This window comes from Polypterus senegalus, chromosome 1 (genome assembly GCF_016835505.1).
Source record: "Polypterus senegalus isolate Bchr_013 chromosome 1, ASM1683550v1, whole genome shotgun sequence".
NCBI lineage: Eukaryota > Metazoa > Chordata > Cladistia > Polypteriformes > Polypteridae > Polypterus > Polypterus senegalus.
The window spans coordinates 48518139-48530565 of NC_053154.1; the positions used below are offsets into that span (position 1 = coordinate 48518139).

At 38.8% G+C, this 12427-nt stretch overlaps 1 protein-coding gene across 8 annotated transcripts in view; it reads left to right on the plus strand.

Annotated features, from left to right (window-relative positions):
• The window catches only part of ano1a (anoctamin 1, calcium activated chloride channel a), a 264303-nt gene that overhangs the window by 63017 nt on the left and 188859 nt on the right, over positions 1-12427 (plus strand). For all 8 annotated transcript variants that reach the window (XM_039748821.1, XM_039748789.1, XM_039748779.1 and 5 more), the window contains exon 2: positions 7423-7595. In XM_039748821.1, the coding sequence (XP_039604755.1) occupies positions 7485-7595 (111 nt within the window). In that variant the 5' untranslated portion in view covers positions 7423-7484. The remainder of the gene's footprint in view (positions 1-7422; positions 7596-12427) is intronic.

The following is a 12427-nucleotide window of genomic DNA, read 5'->3' on the forward strand; positions in this document are numbered from 1 at the left end:
ACTGTATTGGCTACCAACAAGCACAGAGTGCCACACAGAGTACAGAGCTCTAATGCCAGACTACAAGGACATGAACTTAAGGATGTCCAATCAGAAAATGCAAATATCCAGACAATAACGATTCAAGCATTCAAATGTGAGCCACATTCAAGACATATATGTTTGTGCCCATTTTAATGCCACAGAATTGGTCTAAATCTAATCGGAAACTTTGTGATTCCATGTGTATTTTACTGTAGTTCTGATTTGTGTCACATTTCAGAGAATAAAGCTTAATTGAGCTGCACTGAGAAGGAAGCTTTAAAAAGGTGGATCAGTATTTAACTCGTCTACAAAGATGATGACAGCAAAGTCAAAATCTAATCAAAGCTGTCCTAGAAACGACATACCAATTTAACGTAGGGCCCTGAGATAAGCAGGCTAGTCCAATATAATCGTAAAATTTGGTGACACTCAAATATGATAATCATTTTTAAATAAATATCCATGATCCTTGTTTACCATATCCAAGCCAACATATGCAGAGACTGCAGTATCACCATCTACTCAATGCACTGTTTTTCAAACAAGATGCCAACTATGGAGAACTCTTTTTAGCGAACCAGGAGTAAATGTGACTGACGAGTGTCGTCAATCAAGTCATAGATGGTACTGAACGACAAAGGATAATTTTTGCAAAGTTTTAATGTAATCCCATTAAGGAGATGATAATCAAATGAAAGCAATGTCTAGCAGTGCACTGAAAGCCTAGAATTACAATTATGTTATGTTGATTGAGTTATTTTTTTTTTTGGCTGTATTGGTGACTTCTATGCTACTCTAGTTGCAAGATTGTTATGATTGTCATTGTTGTTGTTTTGTGAAAAATGAAACTTTTGAAATTCAAATTTGAAATAAAGAAATTTCATTATTCCAAACAGCACAAATGTTCCTTGTGAACTGAAAGTAGGGGGAAAAAATGAGTACAATGAGTTTCAGCAAATATTTAAAATCTCTGCTCTGTTGCATATCAGACCATGCCCCCCAACCACGTCCAAGTGTTTAACGATTTGTGTAAATAAAAGCATTGCTATGGTCTTTTGCTGCTGATGTTTTTTTCATACCATTGACCCATGCAAAAAGTGTTGTCAATGGTAGGCTATTGATCAAGGAGAAGCTGAATGGTTACTATTTATGCTGCATTCTGTGACTTTTGTACAACCCCAATGTTTATAACAAAATGATGCCCAGGTCCTGCTAAATAATCCAAGGTTGCTGGGAGAACTCTGTCTTGGCGGTGTCAGACGTACATCTGGCATCAAACCTGGATTGGTAGCCAGTACCTCTCAGGAACCACTCAGTCACATGCAATCACTTACTCTGATTCAATTCAGTAGATTGCACTTCAACTATGTTGTGTGTTTTTCTGATGTTGCATCAAAATCAGAGCATTTTGTGGAAAAAAAAGCACACACACATAGTCAAAGAGAGAGCATGCGAACTTCACACAGACAGTGACCAGGCTGGGGTATGCAGCCAGCATCTGAGAGCTGTGTGTCACCATTTGGTCCCCAGTGATGTATTTATCTATCCATCCATTTGTCATGTCCCTTGATCAATTTAAAGATCAAGGGTCCCATGGAAGAAAGATGCATAAAGTAAAGTTTTCTTGAATAATTGTTAAGAATATACAGCATATGTTCACGTTCACCTGGAGAACATGTCTTCTAATGCTATGGAGGTGATGTGTCATTTGGCTATAGAGGTGACTTTGAGAATATATACCATTTACCTATTTTTGCCAATCATGTAGCCTGTGGTAGATTGCTTTTTATTCAAATGATCTTAAATTCTCCTTTGAAAAACAAGCTCAGTGGGGCTAGAAAGATTTTCCTCCTCTGTACTTTGTGAATAATACATTTTATGAAGGATCATGCCTTTCATTTCAGAGGCAATTAGGTTGCACTCATGTGTTTAAAGGGTCTGCGCCTTTATAGATCAAAGTGACTCTAGCATTCTGAGACCTTTCTTGTCGTACTGCCTTTTTCATGATTTGTTTACTTTACACCTTATTTCTTCAGCTCTGCCTCGCAATTTCCATTGCTCTTTAATTGAAAAAGTCCATTTACATGCAGATTTTTTAAATCAAGGCCACACAGTTTGGATTTTAACGATTGTATTCTTTCTTTGCTTTATGACATGCATAAAAAAGCATATTTTCTTTGATTTCCCAAGTTTATAATGGCCTTATAAGCTCTGGAACGTGTGGACTCCAGATATTCAGCTTTTTTTCCTCCCTTGTTCTTCATGTCCCCCACATATAAGAAGACTTCACATATGTTCAGAAATCTTAGGAGCCTGCCATGTCTATCACAGTGTGACACAAACACTGCTGAAGCATTCTTTTGATTTGGAAGGCTTTTGACTCACCCCTCGTACTTTGTATTGAAGCCAATGATCCCTTGTGGATTCAGCTTACAATGCTGAGGTGCCAAACGTTCTAGATAGATAGATAGATAGATAGATAGATAGATAGATAGATAGATAGATAGATACAGTGGTGTGAAAAACTATTTGCCCCCTTCCTGATTTCTTATTCTTTTGCATGTTTGTCCCACAAAATGTTTCTGATCATCAAACACATTTAACCATTAGTCAAATATAACACAAGTAAACACAAAATGCAGTTTTTAAATGATGGTTTTATTATTTAGGGAGAAAAAATCCAAACCTACATGGCCCTGTGTGAAAAAGTAATTGCCCTCTGAACCTAATAACTGGTTGGGCCACCCTTAGCAGCAATAACTGCAAGCAAGCGTTTGCGATAACTTGCAATGAGTCTTTTACAGCGCTCTGGAGGAATTTTGTCCCACTCATCTTTGCAGAATTGTTGTAATTCAGCTTTATTTGAGGGTTTTCTAGCATGAACCGCCTTTTTAAGGTCATGCCATAGCATCTCAATTGGATTTAGGTCAGGACTTTGACTAGGCCACTCCAAAGTCTTCATTTTGTTTTCTTCAGCCATTCAGAGGTGGATTTGCTGGTGTGTTTTGGGTCATTGTCCTGTTGCAGCACCCAAGATCGCTTCAGCTTGAGTTGACGAACAGATGGCCGGACATTCTCCTTCAGGATTTTTTGGTAGACAGTAGAATTAATGGTTCCATCTATCACAGCAAGCCTTCCAGGTCCTGAAGCAGCAAAACAACCCCAGACCATCACACTAACACCATCATATTTTACTGTTGGTATGATGTTTTTCTGAAATGCTGTGTTCCTTTTACGCCAGATGTAACGGGACATTTGCCTTCCAAAAAGTTCAACTTTTGTCTCATCAGCCCACAAGGTATTTTCCCAAAAGTCTTGGCAATCATTGAGATGTTTCTTAGCAAAATTGAGACGAGCCCTAATGTTCTTTTTGCTTAACAGTGGTTTGCGTCTTGGAAATCTGCCATGCAGGCCGTTTTTGCCCAGTCTCTTTCTTATGGTGGAGTCGTGAACACTGACCTTAATTGAGGCAAGTGAGGCCTGCAGTTCTTTAGACGTTGTCCTGGGGTCTTTTGTGACCTCTCGGATGAGTCGTCTCTGCGTTCTTGGGGTAATTTTGGTCGGCCAGCCACTCCTGGGAAGGTTCACCACTGTTCCATGTTTTTGCCATTTGTGGATAATGGCTCTCACTGTGGTTCGCTGGAGTCCCAAAGCTTTAGAAATGGCTTTAAAACCTTTACCAGACTGATAGATCTCAATTATGTCTGTTCTCATTTGTTCCTGAATTTCTTTGAATCTTGGCATGATGTCTAGCTTTTGAGGTGCTTTTGGTCTACTTCTCTGTGTCAGGCAGCTCCTATTTAAGTGATTTCTTGATTGAAACAGGTGTGGCAATAATCAGGCCTGGGGGTGGCTACGGAAATTGAACTCAGGTGTGATACACCACAGCTAGGTTATTTTTTAACAAGGGGGCAATTACTTTTTCACACAGGGCCATGTTAGGTTTGGATTTTTTTTCTCCCTAAATAATAAAACCATCATTTAAAAACTGCATTTTGTGTTTACTTGTGTTATATTTGACTAATGGTTAAATGTGTTTGATGATCAGAAACATTTTGTGTGACAAACATGCAAAAGAATAAGAAATCAGGAAGGGGGCAAATAGTTTTTCACACCACTGTAGATAGATAGATAGATAGATAGATAGATAGATAGATAGATAGATAGATAGATAGATAGATAGATAGATAGATAGATAGTGTGGTGGACGGGCCCATCCTTACCTGGCCAGGACACCCCTGTGATGAAAGGACCAGGGGAGAGGACAGGGTCAAAGCAATACCTCTCCCAGAAAATGAGAGGGCAACCCCTCTGGATTGCAATGGGGCCATGGGCTTGGAGCTTGGAAGCTCAACCCTGCTGGGGCCCGTGGCCACTGCCAGGGGGTGCCTGGATAGTTCTGGAGCCCTGAACTGCAGCACTTCCACCACACCCAGAAGTGCTGCCAGAAGAGGATCCGGGTGCATCGGGGGTACTTCTGGGTGCCTGTGAAGTACTTTCACCACACTCAGGAGTGCTGCCGGAAGAGTATTCGAGAGCACTTGGAGAACCTCTGGGTGCACTATAATGGAAGCCACCTCAGTCCAGTTGAGGAGCTAGAGTCAGGAGGTGGAGGACAAAACTTGCTGGGAGAGGATTGGAGGCGGTAGAGGAGAAAGAAAGAGAGAGAGTGGAAAAGGGACTGAGCAGTGGTGTTGTGTTGGACATTTGTACACATGCTGGTTTAGAAACAAACAGTGTGCTGCTTTTGGATTTGTGTGTCTGTGCCTGTCTGCGTTAGGGTTCGGGGAGCGGTACAGCCCCATATTTCCTCAATAGATAGAACTTTGTTTATTCCAAGGGGGGAAATGTGGCATTTAACAGAAGCTCTTTAAATAAATAAATTCATAAACAGATAAGTCAATATATATGCATACATCCAATGTGGTATGAACACACACACAAGAATGACTAAAAAGGAAATACATTTAAAAAGAAAGAAAACTTATGACTTGTTAGTCCCTGTCCCAGTGACGCATTATGCAGGGTTATTGCTGTTGGTATAAAGATGCTCCCATAGTGTTTATTGACACAGTTCTATAGAATGATTCGTTTGCTGAAAGTCCTCATTGTTAGCGTGTCTTAGAGAGAGAATGGGCAGCATTGTTTATAATGGCACTCAGTTTTGCTTTCGCCACCACCTCCAAGGGGTCCAGACTGTGTCCTATACCTGAGCCTGACCTTTAAATTAGCTTGTTGATTCGCTGGACCTCTCTTGAAGGGATGTTACCATTCCAGCACTCCACACCGTAGAGAAACACACTGGCCATAGAAGATGTGAAGGACGTCACTTCCACATTAAAGGAGCACAGTCCATTAAGAAGAAAAGAGACAACTCTGCCTGTTCTTACATTCAACTAATAATAGAAATGTAAAATAATGTAAAAGGCTAGGAGGAGGAGGAGGAGGTAAGGAGCATGCACTGACATGGCGCGTTGCTGCACCCACCACATGATGAACCAGCTCAGGATCCCAAATTAGGATCCGAGTACAGCCATGTAACAGGTGACACCTCGATGGACCCATAAATAAAGCATAACAATTGTGTGCTGCATGTGTTTTCATTGTGTACAATTCAACAGTTGGAGGGACATTATATACTGCAATTTAAAAAAAAGTGAACAACTAATAAGTCTTCATTGTTTGCTTTATTATGTTGACTTTATTCAGAAGGTTTAATAGGGACCCTGAACTTGTACTCTCTCTCTACTGTTGAATAACTCAGGTCTGTCCTTCCCATAACACGAAATGACAGATCACAATAGTAAACACAGGCTATTATTTGTAAAATGAATTGTATAATCCCTGTGCCTCATTATGTAATACCCAAGAGCTTCTGACTATTACATTATTAAGAGGTCCTCTGCATAATTCTAATTACAGTTTCATGGTTTGTTTCATCTTGGCTAAAATATTTTGCACAGGTAAGTTATTTACTAGAAGGAGAGATCATTTCTAGCTAGCAGGCTGAGCCCATTTCATCTGTTGCTGAGCCACTTAAGAGAGTAATTTGTTTAAAAGCATATTAAATCCATGTAGAAGCCTCTAGTGGTCCTATTATAATACAAAGTAATAATAACCCAAGTACTACTGCTTTAAAGTGAAATCTTTAGTTGCATGTGCTATAGAATATTGTGTGATCAATCTATATAAATTTAATGTTGTTAATATTTGAAAGCTTATTTGGGTTATCCAGAGAAGATTAACTGTGACAGCTATAAATAATAAATACTATTCTATGTTTTCTGGGCAGTGTTTTCCATCTGCTTTGATAATCAATATGTCTAAGAGTCTTTACTTTCTCAGCACTATCCCAGTCTATTTTACTTATTATACAAAGCCATGAAGTTCAACTTACTGTACATTAAATGTAACACATATGCTCAATAAGCTTTACACTCCTATAGTCTGCTTAAGACGTGTTATGTTTTCAGGTGCCATAGCAATATATATTTTTATTTCTTCTTGTTATTATTTTACTTTGATTTGTGTTTCCTTTTTAATATACATTCTTGACTTTTGTTTTCATGATTATGCCATATCAGTCAGTGAGAAAAGCATTTCTTGAGCTCTGCCGGGAGAAAATGCTAATGAAGTTTTGTGCCCAGAGATTGCCTTGCATGTGAAGAACCCAAGTCTTCATTGACCAGAATTTAGTTTACTGTATCAAGACAAAAAACGATCTTAAACTTATAAAAAAAGTGTTACCACTGCTTAGCATTTGAGACCCCATAACTGCTAAAGCCCGGACATGGGGGAGCCTCAAAGGCTGCTGATCTTTTCAACCCTAAACTTCAGATGCACGGCCCTCAATAAGCATTGTCCCTACAAATTTGTGCATGTGCCATCTATCTGAGGAAATTAATGGCCGGAACACTGAGAGCAGCACAGCTAACTGCTGCGTTCATCTCTGTCAACTTCTAGCAGGAGGCTCCTGCCAGAGGCTGATTGCAAATTTGTATGATGAAGGACTTTTTAATGCAGGTTGAGCATAAAATTATTATTGTATTGATTCATGCTGTTGTTGTTTTGTGGTTGTAGTAACTGTGAGACACCTCTGTCAGCAGAAGAACTTCTCCACCGTGTATTTTATAACATTAAAGTTGGTCCATCTGTGGACTGCTTGGCGCAATACAATGCAATTCACAATGAGTCTGATGGACCAAATGGTCTCCTCCTATTTGTCAAACGTCTTATGTTCTTATGATGCATATGTTTCTTGTCAGCGTCTAGGCAGGTTAGGTCAATTATTCAGGATCAGTAAAGTATGAAAAAGATTTTAGCCTGAAAACATACACCGTTATTGTAAATGTTATGTTACAGTTATGCTTTATCCAATTTTTTTCTTCTCTTCTACAGACAAGGAAAACTTTTGCTATACGAATTCTGCAGATTACCTTGCTGAACTGCAGAAGGCATCAATGATGAAGAGAAATGAGAAATACTGCACTTTGCCCGACAAAGATAAAGGGGTGGACATTATTAATATCAAAGGAATTGAAGACATTGGATATGTTCAGTCGGATTCCATGGTTGGTATTGTTTGACTCAGCATTCCTCTGATATTTTTATGCTAAGAATATCCTGTCTTCTGTGTATAACACTTTATTTACTTGCTTTATCGCAATAATAATCATGGATAAAGTATCAGAGAAAATACAGTATACCAACCTGATTTTTTGCACCAAATTCCATATCTATTTTTATAAATTGCTAAGAATGTCAGTGTTCATTTTGTGCAGTGTTCAAAAAATTGAGTTTTTTCAGTTTAAAATTAATTAAGCATATGCATGACAATATGATGTGTTATAATGTAGTCTGATGCTGTTTTTCTCATAAGTAAGTGTGTGCCATGTCAAACTATTGAAGAAGTAGTCAAAGAACTTTTTAAATGTTGGGTGAGCAAACTGGCAGATAAACATTGCAGCAAAACCAGGAACAAAACAAAACAGAAACAAAAGATATAAAGCAAAACAAAACGGAGGCCCAAAACGAGACAATAATCATGGTTAGGGAGCAACAAGGTCAAAACCGAAAGTGAACATGGGAAAGAGTAGAATGATAAACTTTGACTACTTCAGAGATTTGGTATCCGCAGATCAGATAAGGATTTGTACTCATAGCCGTCCTTTTATCCCGTTATGTCGATGACCTCAGAGGCCACACCCCTAGAAATGTTAGAAGTGGACTTAACAATGGAAAGAAACACAAGTGGTCTTTGAGGACCCAAAATCATACCAAATCATGATAGACATGTATTAAGTTAAACTAAAATTTAAATGAGTTATCAGGAGGTGTGTAGCTTCATGGAATTTCCAAACGTTTCCAATGATAAATTTTGACAGGCTAAGCAGCCATTGAGCTAGGAGGTTTGGTCTTCACTATTAGGTCCCATCACGTTTGAACCTTTCTTGTAAGTCAGAGTCATAGGCTGTGTTCACAGCACATTACTCTCAGAATAGGGTGTTGTTTAACACCAAACTATGTCAGGTACTGTATATTTTTAAATATATGTTAAGCAGCTAAGCCATTATTTTGCATACCCTAGAAGTACTTAACATTTTGTTGGCCAAAGACTTCCCTTTCATGACTAAAGTCAAAATAACTTTAAGCAGAATAAAAGGTTGGTCAGCAGTCATACCACATACAGTGGAACCTTGGGGCACGACCATAATTCATTCCAAAATTTTGGTTGTAACCCGATTTGGTCGTGACCCGAAGTAATTTCCCCCATAGGATTATTTGTAAATACAATTAATCCGTTCCGGACCTTACGAACTGTATGTAAATATATATTTTTTAAAGATTTTTAAGCACAAAAATAATTAATTATATCATAGAATGCACAGTGTAATAGTAAACTAAATGTAAAAACATTAAGCAACACTGAGAAAACCTTGAACAGAGAAAACTAACATTGCAAGAGTTCACGTTATAGCCTTATGAACCGCTCGCTGTAAACACTTTTTTTAATGAGTTTTAAGCACAGGGAAAGAAAACTACATTTGAAAAATCCTTAATTTATACAAAAACTAACCATAAAAAACCAAGAAAACTAACCTTGCATGAGTCGAATTTTGGCATGAAGGAAGTGAGGAGGAACTGGGTGGAGAGGAAATTGCAGTTTTGAGGTAAAGTCCCTCTGCTCAATGCATGTCTGACTGAGAATAATGTACTGTGTGCAGGGAGCGACTGAACACGTGCGTAAATCACTGGTGCGTACGAACCGGAAGGGAAACGAAATAGAGCACAAAGAGTTCACAGCGAATGCACAGGGAGAGACTGAACATGTGTGGAAATCATCGGCACGTATGAACCAGAAAGGGAAACTTGCTTGTTCGGCACCCGAGTGTGTGGTCGTGAACAGATGCAAAAGTTTGGCAAACTTTTTGGTCGTAACACAATTTGTACATGTTTTGAGGCGTTTCTGACCCGAGGTTCCACTGTATATGTACACTTCAGAAGAGGCCATCCACCTGAAGCTAAGCATGTTTAGGCCCAACCAGAACTTGGATGTGTGACCATCTAGGAAAAAACTTGGGTTGCTGATGGAAGAGGGCGCTTACCCTGTGGTCTTAATGTGGATCTCAACGCCCCAGTGCAGTGACAGAAACACTGTGCTGTAAAAAGACGCATTCGGTCCTTAAGATGAGATGTAAAACTAAGGCCCCGACTCTTCATGATCATTAAAGATCCCGGGGTATCCTTCGTAAAGAGTAGGGTGTTTCCCAATGTCCTGGCTATATTGCCTATCATTCTGCCCCCCTAATCATCTCCTGTCTCTAATTGGCTATATCTCTCACCCCTTCACCACCTAATAGCTAATATGTGTTGAGCAGACTGGCACAAAATGGCTGCCATCGCATCATCCAGGTGTATGCTACACATTAGTGGTGGTCGAAGTAGCTCCCCACTCACTATGTTAAAGCACTTTCAGTAGTGAGAAAAGATGTATGTAAAGAATTATTATTACTTTTATTAAGGTTGTTATTAGGAGTCTCAACAGCAAGGCATAAGAATTAATTTAACCTTCGGAGGGACTCCAGTCCATCACAGAGGACATTTCCACACTTGAGGAACTGTAGGGTATAAGAAGACAGGCCAAGTGTTTTGCCCTTAATATTACAATATTGACTTTTTAGAATAGATTTCCAGAATAATAAAGGCACACATTTTTTAATTTTTCATTTTAGTACAATACATACTGTACAGTATATTTTATACTCTGATTTGCAATTGAGTATATTGTTAAAATGGCCCCAACCGTTCGGGCGTAAGGAAAAGAGAAACATGAAAAAGTAAAAGAGATACATTAAAGCTTGGAATTGTTTATAAGTATATTAAACTGGGTGTTTAGATTAAGCAGTTTCTTCATTTATTTATCATGCTTTCATTGCTTTCTTGAAACAACTGCTTTAGCAGGTCTGAGGGAAAATCTTTTAACTGTTCTAAAATGTTCTCAATGAAAAAGAAATACTAGACTCCCAGCTTTCCTTTGTACTTGAATATTTTAAGATCATGCTACTTTTTTTGGTTTAGCAGAACTTTTTAAAACACTTCATTTGTTATCATCTCATCAGGCAAACTGTCCCTTGTACAGTAAGTTCTCATTCATTCTCTCTGTGGATTATCTGTCTGCCCTCTGAGAAGACTGAAATATTAATAACTACATGCCTGGACTATTCCATCCATTCTGTTCAGTGCTGTGTCAGCAGCTGAGCAGCAGCATAATTCCAGCTCTTACCACAAAATTTGGAGATAGAGTAGATAAAGCCTCATTCAGGGGTGGCATTCAACTGTCAACGTATAGCCTGGCTTTATTTCGGCAACATTCAGCGTATCCATCACAAAAGCTGCTAGCGCAGTGAGTCAGGACAGTGCCGGAAGTCAGTCTTCCATATGCCTGTTTAATTAATAAGCAAGGCAAGCCATCTGTTTCTCAGCACCCTTCAGCTCCTTCCGATTTGTAACAGCTATACATTATTGAGACTGAAAAGACACAAAAAGAATAGGCTTTGGTATGCGCACCCTGCAAAACTGTAAAACAGCATAACAAAATATTCTCAAATCTGTTATGAAAATTGCACAGTGTCTTTAGAACAGGAGAACAAACACTGTAGGGTTCCCTGCTAAAAAGAGATTAGCAGCATATTATCAGAGTAATTGGCTGAAAAATATCTACAGTGTCTCTCTGTGTCTTAGTGTTGTGTGGTAAAGCTCACCCCAAATCTCAGATTTAGTCGTCTGGTGTGATGGTTAGGGTATCACCTTGAAATCAACATTTATTAGTTCATCCTCTGTCTTATTTGCACTTTGCTATTCTGTAAAATGTACGCGTACAATTGTAATTTTATAATTGAGATATTATGGAAATGGCATACACATTTCCATTATTTAATACTAGGGGGCCAAGACTCCCAGTTTTGGCCAGCCTGCCACTTGTGTTGTGAAGAGGTGGGCTGAACAGACCCCAAGAAGATGTGGTCGCTCCTCCGAAACCCCTTCTTAAACGGTGATACAATGGGAAACAAATCCAGTTTTTTTTTTAACTCCTCTTTGCTCAATCAACTGCTGCTGCCGTGCCACGTGGCACTTTGAAAATTTAAAAGCCTGTACAACACCTGTCCTACTCTTTCTTTTATTTCTGGCCCTGGGCGTGGTTAAATCACTTGCCATTCTTGGTTAAATATCGTCTCACGACGTGAGTTCTTGATATTTTTTAGTTTATAATTTAAAAATGGAATAAGAATCTGAAAATCTAACAACTGAAGTTTGATAAATTCTGAAAAGAATAATACAAAACATATATATGTAGATTTTAAAATAAGCCTGATTTAAAGTGTAACAAAAGATGTGACATAAAAACATCGTATAAAATCGTTGCACTTTTAGGCTTAGGATTTTATATATATAGAGAGAGTAGATATACCGAGGCAGAATGTGTGTTTATGTGGTTGTCCATTTTGCAGATCCACACTGTTGAACATATCTCTACCAAACTTTGCACAGATTCCCCTTTTGCATAAGAGAAAACCACAGACTGTGTTTTACTCCAAAATGTGTCCATGTGGGGAACTAAATTTAGTGACCACACCTGAGCTTACGTATATGAGACAAGTGCCCCAAGGAGGCAATCTTTGGACTTGGCACAAGTATGCAAAGTTGCTCCCCATAGCGGTTTATGTCAGTGAAATTTTAGTTGAGGTGAACTGTTTTCCTTTTGCTGAACTTGTTTATTGAGCCCACCTGAACTTTATTCCACCGTGGGCAGCACCTTGTACTCCTACTAGTACACTATATTGTATTTTAAAGTTTTGTGTTTCAGGCTGTTTGCCTGAGTTACTTGAAACTCTCCAAGGACCCA